The sequence below is a fragment of the Cottoperca gobio genome, chromosome 22, assembly GCF_900634415.1.
Source record: "Cottoperca gobio chromosome 22, fCotGob3.1, whole genome shotgun sequence".
Taxonomy (NCBI): Eukaryota; Metazoa; Chordata; class Actinopteri; order Perciformes; family Bovichtidae; genus Cottoperca; species Cottoperca gobio.
Window position 1 is genome coordinate 9372641 of NC_041376.1, and position 26514 is coordinate 9399154.

At 41.0% G+C, this 26514-nt stretch overlaps 1 protein-coding gene across 1 annotated transcript in view; it reads right to left on the minus strand.

Annotated features, from left to right (window-relative positions):
• Positions 1 to 424: 424 nt before the first annotated feature.
• mboat2a (membrane bound O-acyltransferase domain containing 2a) overlaps positions 425 to 26514 on the minus strand; it is a 40669-nt gene continuing 14579 nt past the window's right edge. The window contains exons 2-13 of the mRNA XM_029460559.1: positions 19149 to 19294; positions 15101 to 15178; positions 10195 to 10290; positions 9172 to 9227; positions 7630 to 7684; positions 6464 to 6650; positions 5775 to 5967; positions 5219 to 5322; positions 5064 to 5128; positions 4432 to 4564; positions 3492 to 3643; positions 425 to 2930 (exon numbers count right to left, since the gene is read on the minus strand). Coding sequence (XP_029316419.1) covers positions 2765 to 2930; positions 3492 to 3643; positions 4432 to 4564; positions 5064 to 5128; positions 5219 to 5322; positions 5775 to 5967; positions 6464 to 6650; positions 7630 to 7684; positions 9172 to 9227; positions 10195 to 10290; positions 15101 to 15178; positions 19149 to 19294 — 1431 coding nt within the window. The 3' untranslated portion in view covers positions 425 to 2764. The remainder of the gene's footprint in view (positions 2931 to 3491; positions 3644 to 4431; positions 4565 to 5063; positions 5129 to 5218; positions 5323 to 5774; positions 5968 to 6463; positions 6651 to 7629; positions 7685 to 9171; positions 9228 to 10194; positions 10291 to 15100; positions 15179 to 19148; positions 19295 to 26514) is intronic.

The following is a 26514-nucleotide window of genomic DNA, read 5'->3' on the forward strand; positions in this document are numbered from 1 at the left end:
TTGCAGTGACTTTGTTAAATTTCTTTAAAATATATTTTGTATTGTAACATTTCAGCAGCTTGAAGCGATATAATCATAGCAGGAAAAGCGAAGGTGTGATTAACAAATTAATAACGACTGTGTGAAATTCGGGAGAGCTAATTCCAGGTCTTTGGTGTTGTGCATGTTGACTGACTGTAATGACTTACTGGGACACTTGATGGAGTAGAACCATTGTTAATGGAATTAGTTTCACCTGTGCTTTTCCTGCTAAGACAAGTCAATATACCTGCAGTGTAAAACGTCATCGTAAAAAGCAACAACAATTCAGGGACATAGTGTGTTGTTGAGCATGCCCTGGACCAAATGCTAACATTGTAACATCAGTGTTACTGCTCAAGTTAATCTCCATTATCAGACAAGAAAAATAGACATATATTTTGAGTTTTAGTGTTTAAAAATAATTTCTCTTTATTTTGCCACATAAATCAGAATTTTAATGTACTGTTATACAAATCTTTCAATAAATTTCCTTCTGACACAAAAATAACCGTTATGTTACACAGGCGCACAAACGCACATACTACATGAACACATTTGCACACACAAACGCACGCGCAGGCACGCATGCTCACATACACACAAAAACAAAAACGCGCCATTCATGATTTGGCACTTTGGACATATGGAGCCGTTTGCATTGATCTGCTGGTTTGGGTGGCCATGCAGTGCAATAATCGCTATGTTTGTAGAATGACATCCCTTTCCCTTAGGTGGGCCACGCTCGCCTACGCAGGGCCCAGGCTACAAATATAGTTTACATGAGACCACATCAACATGTACGGATCACATGAATACTGGTACACACACAGTTATGGCAGGAATATGCAAATGTTAGAAAATCTTTAAAATAAATGAAAAAGCTCACCTCTGCTGCTTTGTTATAATTTTACATAACGCAAATGCACCAAACCAACTCAAATTACTGACAATTAGATGAAAAAAAAAAAAGTACGACTTCAGGATATTGTGGGCTTGAAATTCTCAAAACGTTTCCTGCTAACAGATATGTAAAAATGTGTCTTGTGAATGTCTAAACAACAGTGAGGTGCCTTTCAGGTTGCCTCCTCTGCACCACAATTCCTCAACTAAATCCATAAAAATGTATAATGATACAAAATGTATCACAGGGGTGGCTGTTTAAACTGCTGCATGTTATAAAGAGTAAATAGGATTTCAAAAAGGCTTAAGGTGAGCCGTGAACCAAAACAACGTGAGGAACCAGTGTGTCTCTTTTACCCTACAGTAAATGCACCCTGAAACATCTCCTATTCTAACATAAGTGCACACAATATGAAATAAGAACATTTACCACAACAGCTGGTCTGTCTTTGAAATGTTGTACAATATTATTATGTCACATACATAAATAACCGTATCAGATTTCCTCAGACAAATGTCAATTGCACTTACATAGTTTGCAGCCTGAACACAATATGTGCTTTTATGTACTGTGCATCAATTTGGAAACCTTTTTTTTTTTTTTATTATTAAATGTATTGAATTGGCTTGTAATAATTATGGCTACAAAACATTTAGGTAATTAAATAAGTCTTCAATGGATGTGGTAATCCGACTAGATTTGTTATATTTGTAGGATTTAAGACAATTAATTAAACCTTGCAAGTGTTCAACGGTGATGTTAACAATCCACTGAGTTTCCCAAATGATACAATTTTATTATTTAGGACTTACATTAATTAAATAGTTTTGGATACTTGTGTTACAGAGGCAAGACATGTGAACACAGAGTAAATCTGTTGTATGAAAAATATGATCACATGAAAAAAGAAAGTATAAACCACACCCCTGAAACAAGGTCAGAAATCCTTAAAGAAAATATTGAAATCACAAAAGGGTAAAGATCAACACACACACACGCACACACATTTATCTGATGAGTCAAGTTTGCCAAAAAAGCAGCAGATATGAAAATTATAAAAACAAACAGAAATCCATTTAGTAACTCTTGAGTGCCTCTTTTAGACTTTCCACTGCTGGAGACGGACGAGATCTGAATTCCACTTTGGGACTCTCTATGTCAGTCAATTCATCCCAAAAAAAAAAAAAAAAAAAAAAACATTGAGAATGGAGTTGAAGAGTGTTGCCACAAACATCTAAATACAAAACACGTACAATGTGAATTCTTCTCCAATAAAGATTTTTTTTTTTAAATCAAACAATGTTTTGAGGATCCTAAGGCCTGTTTGAAGTTGGCAGCTGATGATAAAGGTTATGTTTCTTTTACATGAACACATTTTCTGTTTCCACCTAACAGAGGCTTGCATCCAGACAATGACAAAAACCCTCCACATACTGCACATCTAATCTGTTTGTATAACCTGACACCACAATGGTGAAGCTGCATTTAGGTTCATGCAGCGTGCCATCCAACTGTTATTTTCACCAGCAGAGTACATAGAGGGTTTAAGGCAGCTTGGAAGTCTTCATTTCCACTAATGTAATGTAAAGTAACCACTATCTCTCATTAGTTTACATCCTGGTCTCTCATCCATGTCAGAAACTGTGATTGCTGTCATCCTTGCTACGGGAAGTTTTGACAGAACATTGACTTGTGTTTTTCTGTCTGTTAGGATTCTCAGAGCGTCCGATATTTGGTTCTTTGTCAGGTAAACAGACTCGCCACACTCCAGCTCTCAGTGGTTTCTAGTTCCTCTCAGGGTTTCTGCTGCTGAAGAGGGACTGAGCGTCACTGTCCTGAGCCTCATGTGGCTTTGTCTTTCTGGTTGCAGTTGTTGTCTGTGCTGTTGTGGTCTGTCTGGTTGTCCTGTAGGCCGTCCTGCTGCTCTTTGGCCTGCCGGCGTCTCGATTTGACAGGGAGGGCCAGTACCACCAGGAGGCAGAGGAGATGTAAGCAGTAGTACCAGGACCTGCAGAGACATCCCAAAAATGATCTCAACACAGTTTATCATAAGTACTAGTTGGAGAAGAACATCGTAACAGCCGTTGGATGAAATCGCCCGAACATTTTGTGCAGACATTCATGATCCCCAGAGGATGAATCCTAAAGACTTTGGTGATCCCCTGACTTTTCCTCTAGTGCCACCATGAGGTCGCCATTTTTGTGTTAAGTGCTAATTAGCAAACATTAGCATGCTAACACACTAAACTACAATGGTGATCATGTTAAACATTATATCTGCTAAATATGTTGTTACTCTATAAACAGCTGTACACTAGCATAATAGCTTTGAGAAAGGTGGTGCAATTGACAACGCTATAATACGCATCATAATTAGTCATAGTTAGGGATGAGTGGCTAATTAACTGTTGCACCCTAACAAGAGGGAAGCCGGCTAATGAAAGAGAAGTGATATGGCCGGTAACTTCATTTACATGCATAATATAACAATCAAAAAGCAAACTTACTTTAACATTTATTTAACAATATTGGATCAACACCAACACACTATTCAATCAAATGCACAAACCTGTAGAATTTGAGTGAGCGCCCCACAGCGAGTAGGACAAATGGTGCCACTGTGTAACTGATGGCAACCTGAGTCCACGCCCACGTGATGACATCATAGATGCGCTTGTACGAGTCAGAGACTAGGAAGTGTGGTCTGATGTTGTGCCTTACCTGGAAGAGAAGAAAAACATCCCGTGAGTTAAACTTCCCAACATTATTCTCAAGTGAACGAATCTGTAAACGTTAAATTGCATCCCACTCATTTTACTGTACAACTGACTAAACTTGAATTTAACCAATTGGCCTAGTTCCTGAACTCTTTAATGACAGCAGGCATTACTGCCTAGTTCTGCCTATAATCTGCTCATCTCCCCCCTCCCCTCTTTCTCTGTGTCTTTTTCCATCTCATAACTCTTCAGAGAAATCTATCTCTGAGCATGTCTGTGTGGGCAGTGGCCAGTAGTTTCATAGTGTAACTGGGTCAGTCCTCCTTTAGACAAAGAAGAATAAAGTCCATGCAGGAACTCACCTGCACAACAAATTTACTGTGCGGGCGTTTCAGTTAATCAACCCTTTCCGAGTAGATTATCTCCCCTGTAGCGTCACTCCACTGTCTCTACATAAATATCCTCTTGTCTCCTTCTTTCACAAGACTAGAGGAAAGAGGTCTGGCTTAGCACAGATTAGTGGTAATGGCCTCACACTTGAACATGAGGTATAGTGGTATACTAGGATACTTTATTATCCCCATACTCTCCATAAAGGGTATTTGTTCTGTGTTTGTGGTTCTGCTAAGTAGCAGTGGTAAATCTAAAGAGCTCTTAGACAAAAAGTCTATAATGACTCTCAATGTGGTTGATTCCTAAACTGCAAGAGCATAATGTACCACTCCAGAGTTATCTATCTGGCTGAATCTGGCTAGGAAAAACTCCAACAATGGGTATTGTATGTGTACTCACTGCACGTGCGGCCATGGTCATGGCAATGCCAGTGAGGAAGGTCAGGTAGTACCCGGGGTACACCCCGTGCCACATGGCCGACAGCAGGAAGGTGGCAGCCATGGGGTTGATGTGACAGCGCTCATAGCACACCCTGGGGAGAAGACATACAGGACACACATTTGGTAAAAACAATTCAAGTCGAACTAAAAGAAAGCCACCGGCTTACCTTTGAAGAAAAGAGACTAAAGTATAGTAGTTGTCATCAAATGTGATCACATTATGGACTGCAATATAAGTCATCGGTTTGTTTTTGGAATTAGAATATAATTATTTGCTGCAAACCCAATTGGTTATTTATTTTAATTATTAACCTTATTTTCTTTTACTATTTCATGTATTATCTATTTATGATGTATTTATTCCTATGTTATTATGTAATCATACAAAACTGTAATGAATGATATGATTTCAGAGAATAAAAAATGATAAATAAATGAACTGAATTATTTTTGATAAGTGTGTACGTGTTTCAGTCAAGTATGATTAAAAATCTAAATGCTAGACTTGAGATGTGCAGATAAGCATCGTACATTACGGCAACCCTCTCGCAAACTGAGCACGGTACAGCATTGCAACCTGAATGCTTTTACCTTTTGAGCCAAAGAGCCGTCTGGATATTCCAGTTGTCTAGGAACATCTTGAAACTGGTGGCAAACTGAAATTGGACCCAAAACAAATCAACATTAGGCTTTAGTTGAAAAACGACTTTATGTGGATATAACACCTCTCATAAAAAGAGCCTAACCTCAATGTCCAGAATTCTGAGGTTTGATATTAGGTCCCACCGGGTGGAGCCATCTTTGTTGTATCCATTGAAGCCAAATCCAGCTGCGTTGTTGATAGCATCAGCTGCAAGAGAAAGGTACAAATGTTACTGCAGCAGTAAAAGGATGACAGCAGCGCCGTCTCCTTAGAATACATTTGTTTGTGAAGCAACGACAGAAACAGATGGAGATCTGACATCACATGTATTTGTCATTGGTAAGAAGGAAGAGCTGCAGTTTCCACCTGAGCACTAGATGGCACTGTTATGTAAAGAGATGCTGTTAAATACGACTTTGTTTTTTATGCTGCAACACAACATACTGACATACAACATTCTCTGAGCCAAGAACAGTTCATTGAGTTCATAACACTTAAATGAGCAGTAGTAGTGAACAGAAACACAAGCAGTAAAACTATGTATAAAATTGGCATCAGTTTAAGTGTTCAGTCTAAGTTCATTATTGACAGAAGAAGACAGAGATACACAAAGGCCACCCACATACTTTTTGCACTCTCTAAAGTCACATCAAACTCACCAAGTGTCCAGACAAAGTAGTACTTTGGCCTCAGAGCCAGCATGGCCAGGTAAAGGTAGATGACCTGAAGATGGAAGGGGGTGGAGCTGACAAAGTCATCGTCTATGGAGTGCTCCACCGGGAGCAGCTTGCACAGCGACAGATAGATGGCCAGCGAGATGGCACATGTACACAGCTTGGAGATGACATCATTCTGAGTGGAGGTGAGAGAGGTAGAGCGGGATACAGCAGCCCAGTTCAAAATCCATTACATCATATTATATTCCAAAACAACAATGACCACATTAGGAGACGTTGATACTTCAGAAGTCAGTTGACTCGAGGTTAACTCAAGTGTTTTCTATTCAGCGACGTCTGTGTACCTCTCTGTTACACACTCACATTTCACATCACATAATTAAATTATGAACGCATTATGCAGCAAGCAAACACAAATAACCTTGAGGTTTAGACATTTGCGTCATTCGTTTGTCAATACTGTCTCAGTTTCCGTTCCTCTAAAAGGAACCAAGCGCCTTCTAATAACCCTGCACACCTTAGAACGGCTCCACTAGTGTTTGGGTCTTTTTTCCTCCCCAAACATTAACCAAAATTTGGATCATTTTTTGAATGTTTTCAGCCACCTCAGCACAAAATGCAAGTCTACTTTTAAGCTGTTTGCAGACGCCACATGATGCATGCACTTGTACCTTGGGTGAGGGTTCGCTCTGCTTGTACTTCCCGTTCTCCTTGCCGTTGGCGTTCTCCTGGTGGCGCGGCTGGTAGCACGTGCCTTCGATGAAGGCCATGTAGTCGTTGTAAGAGCAGGAGGGCCCTGCCAGGATGCCCATGAAGTTACAGTTGTAGCTCAAGTACTCCAACAAGCTGGGCATCCGCCTTAAGGGGCAACAGAGAAGAGACAAGAGCAGACATATAAGAGGGGGGGTGGGGAAATGGATTAGAACATTTATTTTAAAAAATGGATGACAAAATACCAGATGTAGAGATGGCTTCCTGTCCACTGCTGAGAAACCAGTACGGTCTACTCTATTGAATTGTCCAGGACAAGAGGGAGGGCCTTGACCGACTCTGAAGCTTTTGTGGTCTCTTTCTCTTCCTCGCTGACTTTTATCTGCAGGGCGAGGTAGCGATCTAACAGCCCGAACAGGAGCTCTTGTTTCGACTGCTAATTCATCACCTTCCCAGTAGCCATCTCAGAGGAAGCAGCTGACTCATAGTAGCCCAGCGAAGGTTTATGAAACAAAAAGGTTTGTTGCCTCATATCTGGGACCTTGGTGATACACTGGCTCAGCCTATGATAAGTGCATTTTATGTGTATTTCCAAGCTGTGCTTAACAGTTTTTTTTGCAAAGATTGTGTCAAGATGTCAGTCCTGCTCTGTGCTCTGTCCCTTATCTCTGTTCTGCTCAGCTAGGTCATCACATATTAACTCCCTGCTAGCTTACAGTAGCAACTCATCTCCCCACTCAAATCCTGCTTTATACGTTGTTTCTGCAGCTCAGCCGTACTACCATCTCCAATAGTAACCGTGAGGGAAAGGAATCTGCGGTTGTAAAGCAGGACAGATAGAGCGTAGGGCATTCCTACAATACAGTTCACATGAGAGCAGTGAATGTGTGGTTTGCTAGATACCGAGTGCCTAACAACTGCTTGACAACACGAGAGAGAGCCTGAAAGAGAGGCAGTGTGGTGATATCCTATGCAGAGAGCAATGACGTCTTTATTTAAAAAATATATAGTAGTTCCTTTCAGACTGAGTTCATTAATTATTTTAGGACCATGTCAACTTTTTAAATTCAGCTTGATTGAATGAACCCATTGTCTGAGGCAGTAAAAACATACCTGAGTCACATACCTGATAGCTAGGTATTTCTGACTGGGAGTCAGCTGCCCCTCTCGCTTGGTCAAACCTACAGACAGACGCAAGGAGAAACATGTCACTTTGATAAAAATAGATTTCAGTCACGTACATGTACACCTGCGAAGCATGCTCTGAAAAGTCTGTTTCATTCAATAGTAACAGCAGTGTATGACATTCATAGTAATGACAAGTGCTGACTCTCAAGGTTTGCAATCAAACCTACCCATTGCCAGGGGCACCCGTCATTGCAACACATTGGCTCAGAGGCCAGGAAGGACATGTGTGAATGGCCCTGTAATGTAAACAGGGCCATTCATACAGAGCAAACGGAGGAAATTAAGCAATTGCATCGACTGCTTACTGATAAATACTCTAAGGTCATATTACACTTGGCCAGACATCCTGAGAGCAGTTACTATCGTTATTGAGAAGGTTAGTAAAAGTCTATTATTTGGGCTTAATGTCTGGGGAAATTTGAATTAAAATCAGTCTGCTTTTTGTTTATGAAGACCTGCAGCTTTGCAACGTATTAGACTGAACACTTATGGTCAGCTTTGGCAGCATGGGGGTACATGTACAGGTTGAGTGTATGGCTCATGGTGCAAGGCTTTGCTTAGTACCAAGGCCACACTTAAAACCTCTGAACCAAATAAACTGAATGAAAAAGATGAATTGTGAAGCTGCTTCACTTTGCCTTTAATAACTACTGGAATGTGAGCGCAAGTATTTTACTGTATGGCAAACAAATATATGGCAAACTACTGTGCAGTGTGTGTGTGTGTGTGTGTGTGTATAATCAGCAGGCAGGTATCAGGGTGTGACGGTTCTCTGAGGAAGGGTATTACAGTCTTATCTTCTCATTAGACTCACAGTTGCGAGGAGAATCAGTGACCTGAACAGAATTGAAAACACTACTCTACACTGCCTACACATGCATGCACCCACCGACACACACATCAATACACAAACTGCTATAAGACCGATGATTGTGTTCAGTCTAGAATATCCTGAGGGGACTGAAGTCTCCAAGTGGGAACTAAAAAGCTTTGAGTGACTTTCGTCATCCTCTCAATCTCTAAGCCTTTCTGATACTTGATCACACGTAACACGTTTGTTTTAACCCCGGCATCAATCCCTATTTTTTTCTTCTGTCTTTTTTTTTTTTTTACAACATACACTGTTTACATTGTGCAGGGTTAAAGCTATAATAGCCAATGTCAACAGTTTGCAGGCAAGTTCAAATGGTGTTTAAAGTCAGCCATTAAGCTGTTAGAGAGAGAGGCAGAGAGAGAAATGGGGGGCACATTTTGCCATTTCTCCATTACATAACTGTGTTGCTGTCTGGTTCACTAGTCCATTGTCAGAACTGCCTACTGGCTCGGAAACGTGGCCATGTGATCCGTTTGGAAACTCAAAAGAGAACTGAACCATTTTCACTTCTTTCAAAAAAAAGAAAAGAAATCACAGACGACACACACACACACACAAAAACTGAAAACACACATGCTTTAAGAGACACTTTGATGCTCGTCTTACCATCGTGTATTTCAAATGCCAGGCTGGTAATCTTCTGTGTTATAACCATCATGGGCCTGATGAAGAGCATCAAACGGAAAAAGGCCATGTTAATGATGAGAATTTCAAAACCACTTACAAGCACCCATCACAGTGTTTAGTTCAACTTTTATTAACAATTATTATTATTGTTAGTTTACAGGACGTTATCGTGCTAAACTGCTAGCCCATTTGAAAGTGTTGGTGGCAACACGTAAGTAATGGCTTTATATGTCTATATACCCACAATAGGAAGTTTCCTCCAGGATAATTGCACAATACATTTAACTTCCTGTTCTCTATTCTTTAGCCATAATGCAGTCCTATGCTACTCAGCCCTCTTTCTCGTGACTTAATAAAGCCATTGTCTATCAAATAACATTGTACAGTGCTCTCATATGCTTTAACCTGCTTTTAGATAAGCACACTCTTTCTGTTCATCAGCAAGTACAGGTTCTTGACTCATTTCATATATGAACACAGCTGGTGGCAGAATCATGTTAATCAACAGAGTCAAAAACAAGCATCATGCCAGATATTTCCCTGTGCAACAAACCACATTTGGCTTTTAAGGTTCACGCTGACTTTTAGGAAAACGTGAATTTGACATTTTCCATAAAGACGAAGGGATTGCAGACAAGGTAGTTGAAAGAGTGAAATCTCTGCCCTCGCAGAGGCAGTATAGGTTTGCATTGGGTTGCTTAGCAACTAACAACCCCCACCATGCAGGGTGTGCAGGTTGTCTGCTTGAATTGTCAGACAGTCTGGAGGAGTGGGAACCAACCACGTCGCTATCGACGTCCTCCTGCGGACACAGCAGTATGACACGCTCTTGTTGCGGTCTGGCTCAGACTGGTTGAGTCATATCTAAATATATTCCCCCGACTCTTACCGGTAACTTCTGTTTTTGTTTTTGCTTTGTATTCCATATAGCATTTAAAATCAAGACCAATGGAGGATTTTCATTAAGAACCAAAACGATTATAAAGAGCTCTGTGGTCTTACCCTGTAAAGTCTGCAGAGTACATGCCATAGTCAAACACGTAGACTCGCGTGATCTGACATAATATCAGATAACCAAGTGTCACGATGAAGCAGTATCTGTGCAAGAAAAGGAAGAAGAGAGATTAGAGAATTAAGTAATCACACAGCACTATGTAGGGGATTTGCTTTGTTGCAGAAATACAGAAATGTTGCGTTCAAAAGCCAAAAACATTTATGAAATGCATATTTTCTAACATTCTCAACATTCTTTTCAGGCAGGGCATCTTAATGCACATATTGTGAACGTTTAACCTCAGTTTAACTCCATCCCTTTGTTCTCATATCTGTGGCAGAACAAGGACTCCCCCCCCCCCCCCCAGTAAAGTACAAAAGACAGTGGCCTCTGCACCAGGACAGAGCTATGAATGGGACAGGAAGGGGGGGTCAAAAAATGGACAAAAGAGGAGAGGAGGCTCCAATAATGTGTCAGGGTCAGTGGTTGAAGACAGAGGACAACACAAGCTTTCAACAGAAGAGCAAAGACAGAGCAGCACTAAAGCCTGTTGTACAAAGCTGTTGCAGAGTCAGCCCAAGTCAGAACTAGCTAGCTAGCATTCCTCTGCTGTCAATAATAAGAGGATTGTGCTGCTCTGTTAAGGAATACAACACGCTAGCTAGAGCGAAGCTGCATTGCTGATAAGACACAGCGGGACTTCTTGATTCTGAGATCCTACTGTATCTGCAGCAGCAGTCCAAGTCGCAGCCAAGACATCATCTGATCTCTGCTGCCAAGCATTTATAGAAACAAAACAAAATAGACCACTCACACTACTACCAATCACATAACCCTCAGAGAAGGCAGAGATGTGAAGAGGAGATCATTATAATACAATCCTGTTACGTGCTCTGAGAGTTCTGTGTTTGTACTCAACCCACACTTGGCATGCAACGTACAATTTGTCGTGCTTTTAAAATCACGGCTCAGTGGTCGATGACTTGTCAGCCAATCGGCCCAACCCTTCAACAAAAGTCCACGGAAGTTGACTTTCACAAATTCCCTATCAAATCGTATTTACGGTACTAGTCACTGGACTACACAAGTTATTCTCTGCTGTATTATACACTGTACAAAGAAACACTGAACTAAAGTCCTGCCTATAAAGTAAGACATGTTGTCCTGTTACACTTGCTTTCAACACGGTTGCCATTTTCTTGAAGCAAATGACAATAACCTGCTGCAAACCATCAGGTCAAGATAAGGTAAAAAAGAGTTTTGCATTAAAAACAACATACATTATACATCTGGCAGATATTTTACTAGCTTTAACACAAATATGCTCAACACCAGACTATATGACGTACTACTGAACATTGTCAATCCTTAGCAACGACGCTATTTCACCAAGATCAGCTTTCTCTACTAGAAGCACGCAGCTGCAGTTATGAGAGGATATGAGCAATATGTGCTGCAGCAGCTATATTTGCAGCAGGCCCACCAGGGATCCTGTCTTTATCCTCCTCTGATTTGTGTTTGTGTAATTCACAGCTCAGAGGGGGGTGTTTCATTTCCACTCTAGGCATCGGATGGAGCCCGGGACTAAAAGTAGGCCGGACTCCCACTGTGGGACAGCGGTCGGCAGGTCAACGCGTAGACGAGCAGCCACACAGGAGCCGCAGGTATGGATACGCACTGCTCATGGAGCAAGGAAAATTTAAGAAAAAAACCTGGCTATAAATAAATGTCTGAAGACTCCAAGACCTCTCCTTAAATGCCTCGAGGCACACTTAATGCTCACACTAATGCATACACAGATTCAGAGGAAATTTCCATCTGTTCAGCATGTGACTGTGAATTGGTAATTTGCGTACTTATCCCCGTCAGGTTCACAGTCACGCCTTCACACCAAAACTAAAATTCCAATTGAATGGTCCGTGCTTATGTTACGGATAGAAGACAATTTTCTCATTTCACCCTTAACCCGGGACCCTCCTGAGTGTATCCGTAAGTTCATGAGTAGGTAGACAACCCCGCCTTGCTAAAGTTCAGTGCTTCTGGGCTGCAAAGTGTTTGCCCTGCTGATGTAGTGTTCTTGACTCGCTAGGTTGGGAGTGGGCCTGGGATGCTGGGTAAATATCTAGGCGGAGACATCTCAACTGTCAGCATTGCACTTCCCTCCTCCGGTCAAATTCAGTCCACCCCCACTCCCTCAGGTAACAAACAGACATACGTGGATACTATAGCACTGTTTGCTTTAACTTTGGTTACCAAACTGTAGGTCAGCGCCCAAACAAGAGGTCACAAGATGATTAACAGGATAGGAAAGAAGAAAGAGAATTAATAACTCATTTCCACTACACATAATTGTGTTTGTTTTTTCTGCTTTATTTCTTGTGAATTATTGTTCAGTTTGACCTCTTTTTAAACAAACTCTTTGACGAAACTGGTTACAACCAGTAGACTTTTGGCGAGGCGGTGCGAAAACAACTGACCTAGGAAAATACCAACCTGCCATTCTGTAAATTTGCGTCAACCAATAGAAATCCTCCTTTAAGAAAATAAAGCACCAGAGCTACAATGATCACTTTATAGACTTCATTTACATCAAGCTTGATCGCACGTCTTGTCTGATGAGTTATTAGAATTGCGTTATGGTATTAAATGAAAAAAAAGGGCATTACTGTCACAGCCTTCTTCTTTGGTAACACCATATGAAACGATTTTACAGTTCTCGCTCTCCTTGCTGTCAACCAGCAGGCAGTCCTGTGTTCAGTAGGTAAGCGCCTCTAGAACATTCCCTGTCTGCTCACCGCATCCAACAGACAAACTGTCAAAGAGAGTGGCAGCGAATCCAAACCGGAGAACGGCTAAAGTGCAGCTCGCCACAATTGTACATTCCGTCTGCGGATGGGGAGGCGTGTTCATGTGCATCAAGCGGGGTGAGATTATTTTGTATTATGTTACAGGAATCTGTTTACTGATTTTCTGCAGGGTACTCTCTCACCGCACAAAGCTAAACTATACCAAACTTTTAGTTCGGCCGCACTTCTAGGGGAGAGGCAAGAGATCCAGAGCTGCACAAGAGTAGAATAGCATGAAATTTGATGCCTCGCTGCTGAACAAAGTGGTCAGTTTAGAACCACACTAAGCTGAGTTCACATTCACAGCCCTTCCCACAGTCCAACAAAAAAAAAAAGAGCTTTTAGCAACTCCATAAAGCTGTCACACTGCACTCACTCTACACTTACCCCCCCAAGGGCCGGGTATCTGAGTGGGAATACAACAAATAGAGAACACAAGTCCTGCCACAGTGCTGCTGTTCAGGACATGTTCTTAACGTGCAGCGAGCAAGTTTCACAGTAGACGGTGTTACTAAGTGTACATATTCAGCATTGCACCGATTCATTCTTTCTCTTCTCAGCAGTATTATCATCAGCAAATGTTACAGTGTGTACATACATAAAGAGAAGGGATGGCTTACTGGGAGATGAGCGATAAAGTACTAAGAAAAGGGACAACAACAAAAAAGAAAACAGAGGAAGAGAGAAAGCGACAATCTAATTATCAAGATTAGTTTTGAAAGAAAAGGACACGAGGAACAAATGCAGGATTAAAAAAGGGACACATAATATTCCTGAGAAGGTGGTAGGGCAAGGTGAGAGTTTCACCATAGGCCTACTTCTACGTCTAGATGAATTTGACAATTCTACTTTTATTGAGAGAGTAGACCAACATTTAGACAGTTTATATCTCGGGCTTACAGTGGTGGTTCCCTCTTTTTCTTTTAAAGTGAACATTCAAATAAACAAAAGACAGACAATAAAAAAAAAAATCAGGAAAATAAAACTGTATAGTGTAAAAGGTAACTCACATTCCTGTATATACGAACACATATGCATATAACGTCTTGAAATATTTGCCGTGTTTACCAACTCAAGTGTAGATCAAAGAGCAGAGGCCTTGGGTTAGACACCGCGATGCCAAAAGCACACGGCACCACAAAAATCCCAACCTGCTGCATTGATATTTCACCTGAGGTGATAGGTTCACCGGCCTCTTCTAGCACAAACATGTCAGAGCGTCCTGCCTCTGTGGTTCCTTTCTGGTCCTGAGCTGCACCTTCATCCGAAAGAGGGGGGGGGGTGGCTTAGTGAACTTTATCTCCGAGTGCGATGGAGGTGTGTTGGTTTGGCTTGGGCGACAGCCAGAGTTTTTTGTTTTTTTTCATACGAGCTACAGTAAAGAGGGAGCAGCTTATCTATCCCCATACACAAAAGCACAGAACCCAAGGCTAGAAGCACACTAGCGCTGTTTGTCGAGGGATAACCTTCCCGTAGTAATGCGAGATGACTTTTGAATTAAAAACGCTCCTTCCTGTGAGTTAGGTCACGGCCATTGGGTTTTGAGTCCTTTCTTTCAGAGGGCGGTCGCTCTTGTGATTGATATTTTGTTACCATCTATTTTAAGTGCTCTCCCCAGACGGAACATCTACTGTTCACACCTGCACTTATAACCTTGAATTCTGGTATACAAAACAACAACATTTTGGGCAATGTGTGTGTGTGTGTGTGTGTGTGTGTGTGTGTGTGTGTGTGTGTGTGTGTGTGGATGAGGCATGGTCACAGAGGGAAGAATCATAGTCATTGTGGCCCAGGCTGGAATGCCTCAAATAAACATGAATGATGACGCACAATACAAGATCGGTCCATAGCTAGCTCGGCATTTACATTCATATCATTTAAAATTTATGACGAGATTTTGGTTTACTGGCTTTGGCAAATGTCTTTGTCATGCTTCCATTTGCCCTTTCAAGGTTTATAAATGAGGGAAAAGATGAGGAGTTCTACAGTTCTGTGGGATGAGGAACCACGAGGCCAAATAACCTTGTCGATTATTAAATCAAATTTTGCATTTCATTTGTGCACTTACTTATGCATGTGCTCCAAACCAGCGAAGACCATGATACTGTAGGACAGACCACTCTGCACCAGGAAATGGAGGGAATACCTGCGGAGAGACATGAATTATGTTATTGATCTCATATTCCACTTTTAACATTTTCTTGGTTTGTCCTTTACTGGGAAAACATATTATTTCTAACACACACCTGCCTTATACTTGACAATCTTAGTCTTTATTTGCTCTTTGTATTACTATCCACATCCTGATTTGTCATCCCGTACAGCCATGAGGAAATAACAGCATTATGAAACCACAGTCACACCATCAGCCATGTGAAGCCAGACCTGTGCAACCACTGATGTGTCATCTGCAGTCACGGGGCAGGACAGTGACGATCAACATCACACTATGTTCTTATTCGATTCCCGTGCCTTCCAGCTGCAAGATTCCTCACATCGCACCATTACAGTGACTTGAGCATTAATGTGCGTGTGTCGATCTATCGCTGACTTATGTCCACCTCTCTCCCCCTCCTGTGAAACATAGGCGCACGCACGTACAAACACACAGTTCAACAGCTACCAGATGGGTCTTTGAAGGGCACAGTGTGTGATGCTACAGACGTCAGGCCCTCCAGGAGAGGAGATATGCCACACTGTGTTAGTAGTGAGTCAACAAAGAGGGCAAGGGCATCAGGGGTTGGCGGGGAACAAGGGAGCACAAGCTGGGCGAATTAAAAGAACTGCGCGACAAATTAAAATAGTTAAGAATGCAGTGATATGGGATGAAGGGAGAGGAAACAAACATCTAAAAAGACAGTGTTAACTTCTGACTAGTTAGCCTGTATCAAACAAACATGATCTGTTAGCATGTCTACAAAAGCTAAAATGAGCTCAGTCCCCTATGACAGGGGAAATGTTTCAGCTGCTCAATTGTTTTCTCCAGTGACATTCAAAGACAAGCTTGTGCGTCTGACAGGGAGGGAATATGTCCTAAAATAAACCAACTCTCTGCAGCAGATCCTCTAGGGCTGCAGCCAGGTGCCCTCTGAGAAAGAACAGTGAGAGTGCAACGAAAGCTTAAAATATTGTGTGTGTATAGTGTGTGTGTGTGTGTGTGTGTGTAAAGGGTGCATATGCAAGTGTGTGCATAGATGCATTCATGCATTTCACACAAGCAAGCTGCACTTGCAGAATCTGTTTGGGATCCTATAAACAATTAACATCATGTGCATGGCTCGAAGTTACCGTGACCTTACTCGGCTTGAGAAGTTTATCACGTAATTACATCGGTCTTCTCGAATCTCTCATTTCAACCTCTGCATCATTACACGGTTTGGTATTGTAAAATCAGAAATTGAAGCGATAAGAACGCTTTTATTCCTCTAATAGGTGTCCGAGATAAGATACTTCGCTTGGAGCACTGCGCCGCCAAGCACAAGAAACAGTATATACCTGCTTATAGACATTTAAAGTAGCTTGTGCACTTTCGATTGCGGTGGTACATAAATCTCTTTGGCAGGATATCACAGAGACACACTCACTGATTGTTTCCATTTGGACAAACAGGATGTTAAGATGAATGGTATTTTTCAAGAAGATAAGATATCAAGTTAGCAGGTCCATCACAAAAGGTCCTGAACTGCTTAAATAATAATTTTTATGGTTCCGCAATTTGTTACTCTGACATTTAAACGCATGGGATTTGTTGTAATGGGCTTGGGTTTTGTCTGTACAAGAAGAACACTGTGTCCCTTTTATTTATGATGCAAAGAATCTTTTCACACTACTTGTTTTGTTGTCAAATAAACAAGCCCCCATTCACAGCTCAGTGAATACTTGTGTCGTCTTTTTCAGTTCCTTATTCTTTATACTTGTACATCTGGTGACACGTTCTGATTGCAGAAACTAGTCTACGATCTTTCAGTAACATAATTTACCCTATGGATGAGCAGATGGGTAATATTGACATCTCCACTGCTATCTTGTATCTCAAGTTAAATGCAGATTCATAATAATGGGGTAAGGATAAAAGGCATTGTAAACATTTACCTTTAAACTACACAAAATTGGCAGCATAACATATCGCAGCGAAGATTCTTTTAAATCAAACACGTGAAAGGAAACAAATGCTTATGGCTTGCTTCTGGTTCAGGAATTAGTTTCTACTACAGCACCGCTCCCAGCCACAACAAACAACATGAACCAACCGCAGCTCAGTGTCAGTTGCATAATGTACACAAACCGTCTGCCGGCGAGGTGATGAAACAAAACCTCACCTCCTTTTATACAATGACCAGGTAACATTTCACCTAGGTTAGCATTTTTCCACTAGCAGGATGTCTGGCTAATGTTTCAGAGGTTTGCGGTTCAATAACACGCACGCACGCACACGCACACGCACACACACACACACACACACACACACACACACACTTTGAGAGGTACTCTGCCAGAGGTACAGTGGGTTGTCTATTACAGGGCAATAGCTTTATAATTGGATATCCGTTACTGCCTGATCGACCCATTTGCTTGGTGGGGATGGAGTGAATGAGGACGGGGTCAGGGAGAATGACGAGAGGCAGGGCAGAGAGAGGGCGGCACAAAAGAGAGGGGAGAGGGAGGAGGGTGGCAGACAAGTAGGGAACGAGGAAAAGGGTGTAGGGCGAGGAAGAAACAGCAAACTCAATGTAGTGATCCTTTGACAATGAATGAAACGCATAAATAAACATAAATCGATTATGAAAATAATCATTGTTGCCCTACTTAAAACTATATTACGACTATGACTTCATGTTGTTCAGTACTGTATATATCCCATCTCCACAGATGATTAAACCAAATGTAGATAAAAATGTATGAATAATGTCTGTGAGCCATTTCAGACTGTGTAAGTGATTACTGGTTAATGAATAATTAACACTGAAATTTATAGCAGTATTAAGCAGTTCATTAAATTCACATTAAATGACACAATTCCCCAATTTGTGAAGTCATAATTCTGTTTCAATTTAAAAATGTTTTACTGAACATATTAATCAAACCATTTAATTAAAAAAAGGGAGAAAAAAAAAGAAAGAAAAAGAAAAAAAAGAAAAGGATTTATTGTGACATTATGAATATGCAATATTCACTGCAACTCACAGTGCAGTTCGCTGCCTAATCATTCGCACGTTACACAATGTGAAGTCAGTTTAGCATCTAAATCCAATCAACAGGAGCTCTCACCAGCTGTTGGTCCTACACATGTAAAGCACAGAGGTCACACATATAGCATGTTAGCTAATGCTAGCAAGACGGGGGAGGGGGGGGGGGGGGGGGGTTTCGTCGACATTAGTCCATTCTGGAAGACCAAATTGAGAGCAATTATGGCATTTACTATTCAGTCTCTTCAGATTTAGCCTTTCGTTTGATGATTATATATCAGCGACCTTTATACAGTGCACAAAATCTGTTGTGTTTTGCCAAGGGGGTGTGTCGCTCGCTTTTGCTCAAACTAAAAAGGGTACACCTACATGTAAAAAAAGAAGAAGATTGTTTTCATTATCAATTATCTACCCATTTAAAAAAATGAATAAACACGAAACTGTAAAGAAAATGGCAATTATGATATACAAGAGTACAATGTGGTTTTACGTCTTGAAATTGCTCTTTATATCTGACAAACACTTCAAAACTCAAAAATATTCAGTATACTAACATATTTGTGAAGGTGGAAGCAGCCAAATGTTTGGCATAACTATTTACAAGTACATTCACATGCTGGAAATTTTTTATGAAATCAATAACTGAAGCAGTTGACACTTCATTGCACTTCATAATATAACATTTCCCTTTTATTACATAACATTACATGACACTTTATAAACCAATACCCGAACCATGAGATTAACAACATCCTCTCAAACAATCCCGCAGCATTGTAATGTATTTACAATAGCATGAAATTGGTACATGGCCACAGTCCGCAGGAAAAGGATCCCACTAAAATAATATTACAGGAGGAAGGAAGGAGCAGAGTGTAAAAAGACAACGATAAGAAAAAGAGCTGCGGGATAAACAGAGGAGTTACTCACCAGCCAAAGCAGAAGAGAGCCAAGTAGAAGCCCAGCAGCGTGGCCACCACATGTCTGATGAAGGGACTGGTCTTACTGGGGTGGAGGTAGATCCGAAACCACACAGCCATCAGCAGAGCAAACAGCTGACATGCCACAAAGTTAACCTGCACACAGGGACACAAAATAAGGTTACAGATGAATCCAAAAAGACTGATGGCTCGTGCCATGCCGAGTTCTGGGATTAGAGCAATTTTAAGACAGATAAAGAAACACAATGTGATCAGAGAGAGGGAACCACACGGGTCTAAAGAAGAGCGACGCTACATATGGTGCACCGTGAAACAGAGGTCACGTTAACCGAATATTTTAGGTCATTCATTCTTTTTTAAAAGAATAACGGAAAAATCTGAAGGCCGTCCGTCATTTTGACAGATTAGAACGGCGACTGAGGGCGATCTATGGTAACTTTAAGTCATTCTCCGTGAGGAGCAGCGGCGCTGACGTTGCTTGAAAGTAGCATAAAACGTCTCTATCCCAAAAATTATTTCTTAATAATCCCCCAAAGTGTGAATATAAATCACTGAGAATTACATTGCTAATAAAATATAAATTCCACAAACATACAGTAATGATCCAGAGTGACACAGGTTACAAATGTACATACAATGCATGGTTGCCCTAGGTTTACTTCTGTGGGGGTGAGGTGAGGTTTTATTTGTAGTTCCCTCGTCTCCTTTCCTCCGCTCTGTCTCTGACTGTAGGGCTGTAGCCCCGCCCTTCGCAAAACAGCGGAGGAGTGAATGTGAAAAATAATGCTGCAAACACTGACACTGTGCACATGAATTTGATAAATAACATAAATGTTGACTTTATTTAATAGAAGATCACCTGTTCAATGTGAAAAGTGAGTTGTGAATATAAAAAAAATAGAAATCCAGAAAGGAAAAAAAAAAAACACCTTAACAAGACAATGGTAAGGGAAACACTGCAATGTAAAACAGGCATGTATTCGTTGTAACCAACTAGTGTCTAACTAGCTAGTTAGCAAGCTAACTTGTTTCACATCTACATATTTCTTTCTCAAGGTCGTTGCTTTTAAGATCACAAGAAATCCCTTTTTAAATTGTTTTTATTCCATCGACAGTAACTGTACTAATAAGGCAAACATGTTGCACTCATACGCCATAACACGTTGTATACAACATTGCTTTGATCAATTTATGTTAACTCTAACAAACAAACAAACGATACTTGTTCAGGTAAAGTCTGTTGGTACTAAGACGGCCATCTATACGATTGTTATGGTTTGCAACAATACCATTGCATTATTATCAATCTTTTTTATTACCGTATGTATTATTGTGTTACATTTGTATAAACTGTGTCCGACAGGTCCTATAAAGCCGGGTTGAGACCTTGTTTCATCTCCTAATGTCTCCAAATGGCACAGCAAAGAGGCTTTACTCCAGACAATGGTGAGATTGACTGGATCCATCGAGGGGAGGACAATGGAAACCTCTCTGTTTGATTAACACTTTGGCTGAGGCCAAATAGTCAAAAAAATTACGTCCTTTATATCTTTTCCTCACCACTTTTCTTTGACCTGAGTGGAAAAAACGTCATGAGGTCGAGGAAAGATGTAAAGCAGACTTAATAAGGACTTAAGAAGAGACAACCGCGGTACTAAGACAATCCGACTGCACTCAAACTATGCGACACAGGGTTTTTTTTAAGCAGCTTTATTTATAAACACATAAAAAAATGACAATAGCGACAAACTCATGGCTGCCACTTAGATACTTCCGGGTCATTTCACTCAGTTAGGAAACATCCTAAAGCAAAACAAAAATAAGACTATTCTTTATCTCCACTCATGCAAGATAAAAGAGAAGCGCATATATATCATGTCCTATTGATCTGACTGGATCTTGTTATCCTGTAAATTTGATTATCTTAAGGCTTTTGGATTACCATCATGGCCTACCTCTCTCTGTAGACAGTCGTGTTCAATTATCACTCACTGACATCGTTACTGTAGGTAATACACAGTGTTGTGTTTGTGTACACGTCTGCATATGTCCTTCCAGCCCATAAACAGTGATGACTCAGGGATAATGTTGGATGTGTCTTGCTATTAGGGATCTGTGTCCTGTGAGGCTGGTCTATTAATCACTCACATCATCATACCACACACACACACACACACACACACACACACACACACACACACACACACACACACACACACACACACACACACACACACACACACACACACACACACACACACACACACACACACACACACACACACACACACACACACACACACACACACACACACACACACACACACACACACACACACACTAAAAGCTTCCAGCTTTATTTCTCGATGCCCTGAGTCAGCCCTCTCTTTAAAATGCAAATTTTACACACACACAGACATAACACACACTAGACCAATACGAGTATGCAATGACATCAGCTCACATTTGTGGTCAAACATGGTGAGTGACTGTGAAGCGTGCACATTTGTTTTTAAACCCTTTCTAAGTTACTAGTATTTAAAGGGCTGATTTGGCACTAAAGAAGGAAGCCGGAAATGCATAGCCAACACAGGACTAATTAAACAAAAACATTACACTAAGTACAGTTAAAGGGGAAATGAACACTCATCCACAAAGCACCCTTCATGTTCGTCTGATGTCACGCTCAGTGATGCATGTCCCAAGGCACAATGGCCCGCCCATTTATATAGGTCATGTTAACAGATCCGTCTGGCCAGTAAGCAGTGAAAGGCTACAGACACCATGAGCACCATCCATTATCTATGGATCCTGCATGATTAATGAGAGAGAGAGAGAGAGAGAGGAAGGATATTGCCTTAAGTATGTAGGTCCTTTAGTCTACACGACTAACAGATGTAGCGGCAAATCATCTGCAGCATTAGCCTAAATCATATCAAATAGCATATGGAAGCGAATATTAGGGGGTTTTGTATACGTGAACGCACACACACACACACACACATAACACAGGAGCCTGTAATGACAGGAGCCGGTCTCTTTTGTTCCATTATCATCATCACGCCTGGTATTGTTTAAGGGAGGAACCCAATTGGGAGTAAAAATGAGAATCCTTAACAAATAATCCAGCAGGAGAACCTAAAACAAAAGGCTGTGAGAACGTCCTGATGCTACTGTCACGAGCTAAACCAAAAGCAAACTAAGAGCAAACAACATCTAAGTCATCACTGGCCAATGTTTGCCATCAAGGTGTGTCATTTTAGCTACAGATTGTGTTTTTATGGTATCTAAAGGCAATCTACCAGTCATCTATTTGGCTGAAGAAAGACAAACAACCCAACCCACCTGTGTGTCAATAAATGTTAGTGTTTATTCAGACTGGCGGCTATTCCCGTCATTCAACCATGAATAATACAGTAAGCAGGCCTAGTTTTAGTCCACATTGATTTTCTCCTCCTCTTGTGTGTGCCGACTCACTTTGGGCAATCTCTAGAGTAACAAATCTGGCAAAGTTAGACCCTGGTCCAACTGTAAATATCGCCCCGTCTTCCTTTAAATCGAAAGTGCTAAAAAATAAAATACGGTGCCCTGGTAATGACAACATGTCACATAGACCTCCTCTGGCTACCCCCTTCTGATGCCAGCCTCTTTTTCAAACAGCACTTACCCAATCCACAGCTTTGGATGTCATTTCACGCTTTGATTACTTCAAGCTGCTCTCTTAGTGAAGAGGACATTGCTAGTTGGTTGAATGAAAAGCTGACTTGCCAGCATGTGCGCTCGCACAGAGAATGAATGACTGGCTCATTTGCAAACCAGCAAACATCCCACACTCATTATAGTCACCGATTTATCAATGTGAGCCACAGAGGCAAAAAGTAGCCGGCAATGTCAAATAGTGAGATGGTTAACAGGTGTGAAAGAAGCTTTCCCATGTGCACAGCAAAGACATCAACAAACCAAAGACAAACATATCTTACATAGTATATTCTTTAAACAAAACAAATAGAGCTTATAAACTTGAACTCGAGGAACTTCAACTTCTGTCTTTGCAAAAGGCTAAAAGTTAACAGAGTGCAAAACCAGCCCCTCCCTGGTTATCAACACATTGCTTTGTAAGGAAGGAATTTTATGTGGGAGACTGGAAGGGTGTGTAAGAGTAACTGTATTGTTCAAGGCGAAAGCAGAGTCGAGCTGTGGGTGAATCCATGAAAGACGACTGTGTGGCAAAAGCTGACTAAGCAATTTATCAAATGTGAATCATCTATTCCTAAGCTTTTCATGTAATGTGAAGAATAAGACTGTAGGAGTTTACTTTCTTTTTACAGTTGCAACATTTTGATTATGAAGTATAAATAATAACTATAGAGTAAAATAGACTAAAACTACAACACGGTAAGTGGCTTCATATAAAACCTGTAGAGCAGCTCTCCACTGAACAGCTTGATTAATTCATTTATTGATTGATCGATTGATTAATTAATTAATGATTTTGATGCAGATCTTTCAAACATAGACCTCTCAATATTAAAGTACCGGATCTGAGTTCGTTGATAAGCTAAGAATGCTTTTCAAAGAGCCATCTTTGTCGGCGTGGAAATTGGTTTTGTCCAACTGTGAAAAGGCCCGCTGTTGTGTCCTTGTGCAGGCTTGTAATTGGACCTGTTGATTACTGGCTGGTTCATCCACTCACTGACAAACCAGAGCAAACACTCTGAGGATTAATGAACTGTGAAACAACTTCAAAGGAGTACTTTAGCATCTTATTTTGTTCCGGATCACTGTAAAAAAAAAAACCACACGATTTCAATATACATGTGAACATACTTATAGCTCCAGGTAAGCACACATACATGAGCACATTCACTGTTCGTACTAACATATCATGAAGAGCGACAGTTTGCTAAATATCCATTTTCATTTCTATTTGCATGCGTTAACATTTTCAATCCTATGGTTTTGTACTTTAATATTAAAACCTCTGGAGGTACTCATGATTACTAAAAATGTTATTAACAAACTAAATTCCCACCTTGCAGTAACTCACCACCCACTCAGAGTCACTTCACCTCCGCTTAGAGGGATCATTTATTTTATTTTTATTTTAAAGTAGATTATATTATAACATATACATATATTACAATATTTATTACATAGTTTTGTTAGACTCTCCAATCAGATTGGTATTGGTACAATTGCGGCATCTTAAAGTATTTCACTTCTTTATAGCAGACTGGTCTGAACAACAGACTGTTGCTGTGTACGTAGTACTACGAACACAGTGAGTGGGCTATAGTATTTAGCGTAAGCTATAATAAAATCATTTTAAAATAAATATTTTGTGACAAATTATATATTTTTTAGTAAGTAGCTTTGTATTTTTCTGCTTGAACACCAAGTACATCACCCCTTACTTAATGCCCATCTCAGCCACTGAGATGCAGAAGCAACACTTCCGTGTGTTTGAATGGATCTAAATTCACCAGATCCACAAAATGCTCTGATATAGCAGATGGACATTGGAAATGAATGCCAGCAGAGAAATCACCTGTCACAGTAAACACAACTGTTTCCTTGGCCTGAGGAGCAGTTATATAATGAGACCACACGCAGGTCGACTTGCTGCTATCCACACACACAGATGTGATTTTACACCGTGGGAACTGACACCAGAGCATCCTTGCTGAGATCTTGATCTTTGACATAAATGCAAAGAATTGTGGGATTTGTAGCAACAGTTGTTGCCTCATGGGTGCATGCTCTGATCTTAAAGTTTAAATACACAATATCATTCTTGATATTGACAGGATTTGTTGCAAAAGACAAAAGGCTAAATGTGTTTTCCCTCAAACTGTCGCCGGTGTTGGGATAGTAGTTTACTGAGTAAACATTTTGCAATACACACTCCTGTGCCAGGGTGCATTGTTTCTTCATTCATAATACATGGATCTCCTCTCCATTATTGATTAAATCTGAAGTCAACCTTACCCTTGGGGTACAGCGCTCTTTCTGTTTCACAATCCAAGGCAGAAAATCTGTGCTGCAGAACAGTTTGTACTGGATTCAAAAGAGCCACAGAAAAAAAAAAAGCCACAATTTTGGATAAATGCACTGCAGTAAACCCACTGAAATATGTCAACGGGGGAAAAAAAAGACTAAATAGAGTGGAAAAAGGGCTAACTTAGTGGGAGGGGTGGGATGACCAAAAAAGCTGAATGAATTTTAGGCGAGATTTGGTAACGTGCCACTTTCACGTCTAACAAACTCCATCAAAGTTTGCTTAGCAGAGGATAGAGACGATTCTTTTCCACCTGTATTAACAACCCCCACTGGCCCAATATTTACTCCAAAAAAAGCTCAAATAAACCACTCCAAACTGATTTAGTGAGGATACACCTTTAAGCTACAACAAGAGCTCTTTCCTCCCTTCCTTTTCTGCATCATCGCTTCATCTCAATACCAGACGAAAGTGTCTTAGCAGAGCAAGCCCATATCATTACAGTACGTATGGATCGGTGAGACACAGGAAGCGAGACAGACAACATGCAGATGTTTTTGATGGGTGGCAGGCGCCTGTGAGCGATTAGCGCTTAAGGGCAATAAGCTGTCAGGCAGTTCCTCCTGGCAGCCGTGGCACAGGGCTCAGCTCGGCTCAGCTTTAAGAAGCTACATTATAGACTGACACACAGACTGGCAGAGGGGAAGAAGCTGAAGAGGAGGGAGGAAGTCATTGTGGATGCGGTGGAAGGCGGAGATAAGCCAGCTTCCTGAAGCTCATTGTTGACTAAAACACAGTGTGCATGTCTCACCGTCTGTGTACAGAGTAACACGAAGGTCCTCAAGGCTAGAGGCCTGCTCGTGTTCATGTTATTCTCACACCACATTCCCATTTTTAATTCATCTCTCTGTTTAACTTCCACCACCCATTCTTGTCCTCTACATCTGTTTGTCCTGAATTAAGCACTAAAGAGAAGTGCTTTCACTACTAAGTTTAAAGGACACTTTATAGAAAAACTTTTTCTCCTTCTCTCCCTGCTCGCGTTAAAATCTAACTTATCAGCAGAAGATGTCATGCTGGAGAGCAGCTGCAGCCAGGTCAGGAAGAAAGGAAGTGAGTGATGGCGCAGGCGGGAACAGATGGATGACGAGTCATGTTTCCTCTGGGCATAGCTTCCCCCTTTCCTTTTCCATAAAAAAACAAGACCAAGAAGCTACAGCCCAGCTATGGGAGGCTGTACGTAGGCACAGCTGGGCGGTGAGCTAAATGCTAACGTCAGCATGATAACTCACAATGCTGCTCACAATGAAAATGCTAACACGCTGATGTTTAGCAGGTTTAATGTTAACCACGTTCA